Here is a 1,123-nt window from a genome sequence, read left to right as displayed (position 1 = left end):
TTATTATAATATAGCCATGACAAGATAATATTCTACTAGCCAAGACAATATTATACTTATAATAATACATTTTGTTATATTCGTATAATTTCTCACAACGCCATCAGGCGGTGAACTTAAAAAAAAGCTAAAGAAGTACAAAACTGACATAAAGATTGTGTTACATGATTGTAAGTAAAAATGTTATATTTTTGTAAGTGAAATTCCATGACGTTAGTTTTCTTTGGAAAAATACCGTTTTGAATATCATCGAGCTATGCTCCATTCCGAAACCTTGATGTCAGGAGAGGTGTTATTCAGCCGAACTCGAGCACATAAGAATAACGTTATTTTCAGTTATTTTGCTACTTGGGTAGATCGTCGTGTGAAAAAAGGCAGGGTCGAATATTATATCAAATACGAGGGTTATTCTTCTGAAAAAACACCTGGGAGCCTATAGACAACCTGGGCTGCCGTCCAAGGTTTTGGAAGGCTCATCCAAGGATGAGCCTTCTAAAGATTCCTCGTCTAAGAAACGCAAACTGAGCAAACACAAGGCCGACGATGAGGACTCTGAGGAGAATGGTGTTGGCCCGAAAAAATCCAAGAAAAGTCATGGCAGTTCTCAGTCATGAGACAGAAAATAAAAGTCAGACAACGGAGAAAAGTCGAACTAAGAAGTCCAACAACAGCGATGATCCCAAAGCGAAAATTGGAGATTCGCAGAACCTGGTTCCGGAGACAATTCTTGGTGCTACTGACATCAGTGGGCCGCTTATGTTTCTCATGAAGTGTAATGGAACGGACAAAGTTGAATTGATTCCCGCAAAGGCGGCGAATGTCAAGTTCCCTCAAGCCGTCATAACGTTCTATGAACAGAGACTCATTTGGCATTCTGTTAAGGATAGGGCTAGCGAATAAGAATATTATTTTTATTTTTTTTTGCCTAATAAAAAAAATCTAAAAGGCTAAACCCTTGCATATCTATAGTAAACTAGTTTCTAGAAAAACCTGTTTAGCAGTCAACTTGAGAACAAGTGAATGCTGTGTGTTTCAATTATTGAAGGAAAGTGTTCAAACATAAAATATTTTACAGTCCAAATATCACAAACTTCTCCGACTCAAATTAATTGTCTTCAGTTTC

General features: G+C 37.3%; 1 protein-coding gene across 1 annotated transcript; it reads left to right on the top strand.

Moving 5' to 3' along the window:
• The first annotated feature begins 543 nt into the window (after positions 1 to 543).
• Positions 544 to 900, top strand: LOC129808592 (chromobox protein homolog 1-like). Its single transcript, XM_055858374.1, has one exon. It carries the CDS (start codon positions 544 to 546, stop codon positions 898 to 900), a length of 357 nt encoding a protein of 118 aa, XP_055714349.1.
• Positions 901 to 1,123: the final 223 nt, after the last annotated feature.

This window comes from Phlebotomus papatasi, chromosome 4, assembly GCF_024763615.1.
Source record: "Phlebotomus papatasi isolate M1 chromosome 4, Ppap_2.1, whole genome shotgun sequence".
Taxonomy (NCBI): Eukaryota; Metazoa; Arthropoda; class Insecta; order Diptera; family Psychodidae; genus Phlebotomus; species Phlebotomus papatasi.
Note: the sequence above shows the minus strand (reverse complement) of the source record. Positions and strands in the feature narration are given on the sequence as shown.

Excerpts from the sequence above, each read along its gene's own strand:
- LOC129808592 (XM_055858374.1), top strand. The coding sequence starts at position 544 with ATGAGGACTCTGAGGAGAATGGTGTTGGCCCGAAAAAATCCAAGAAAA.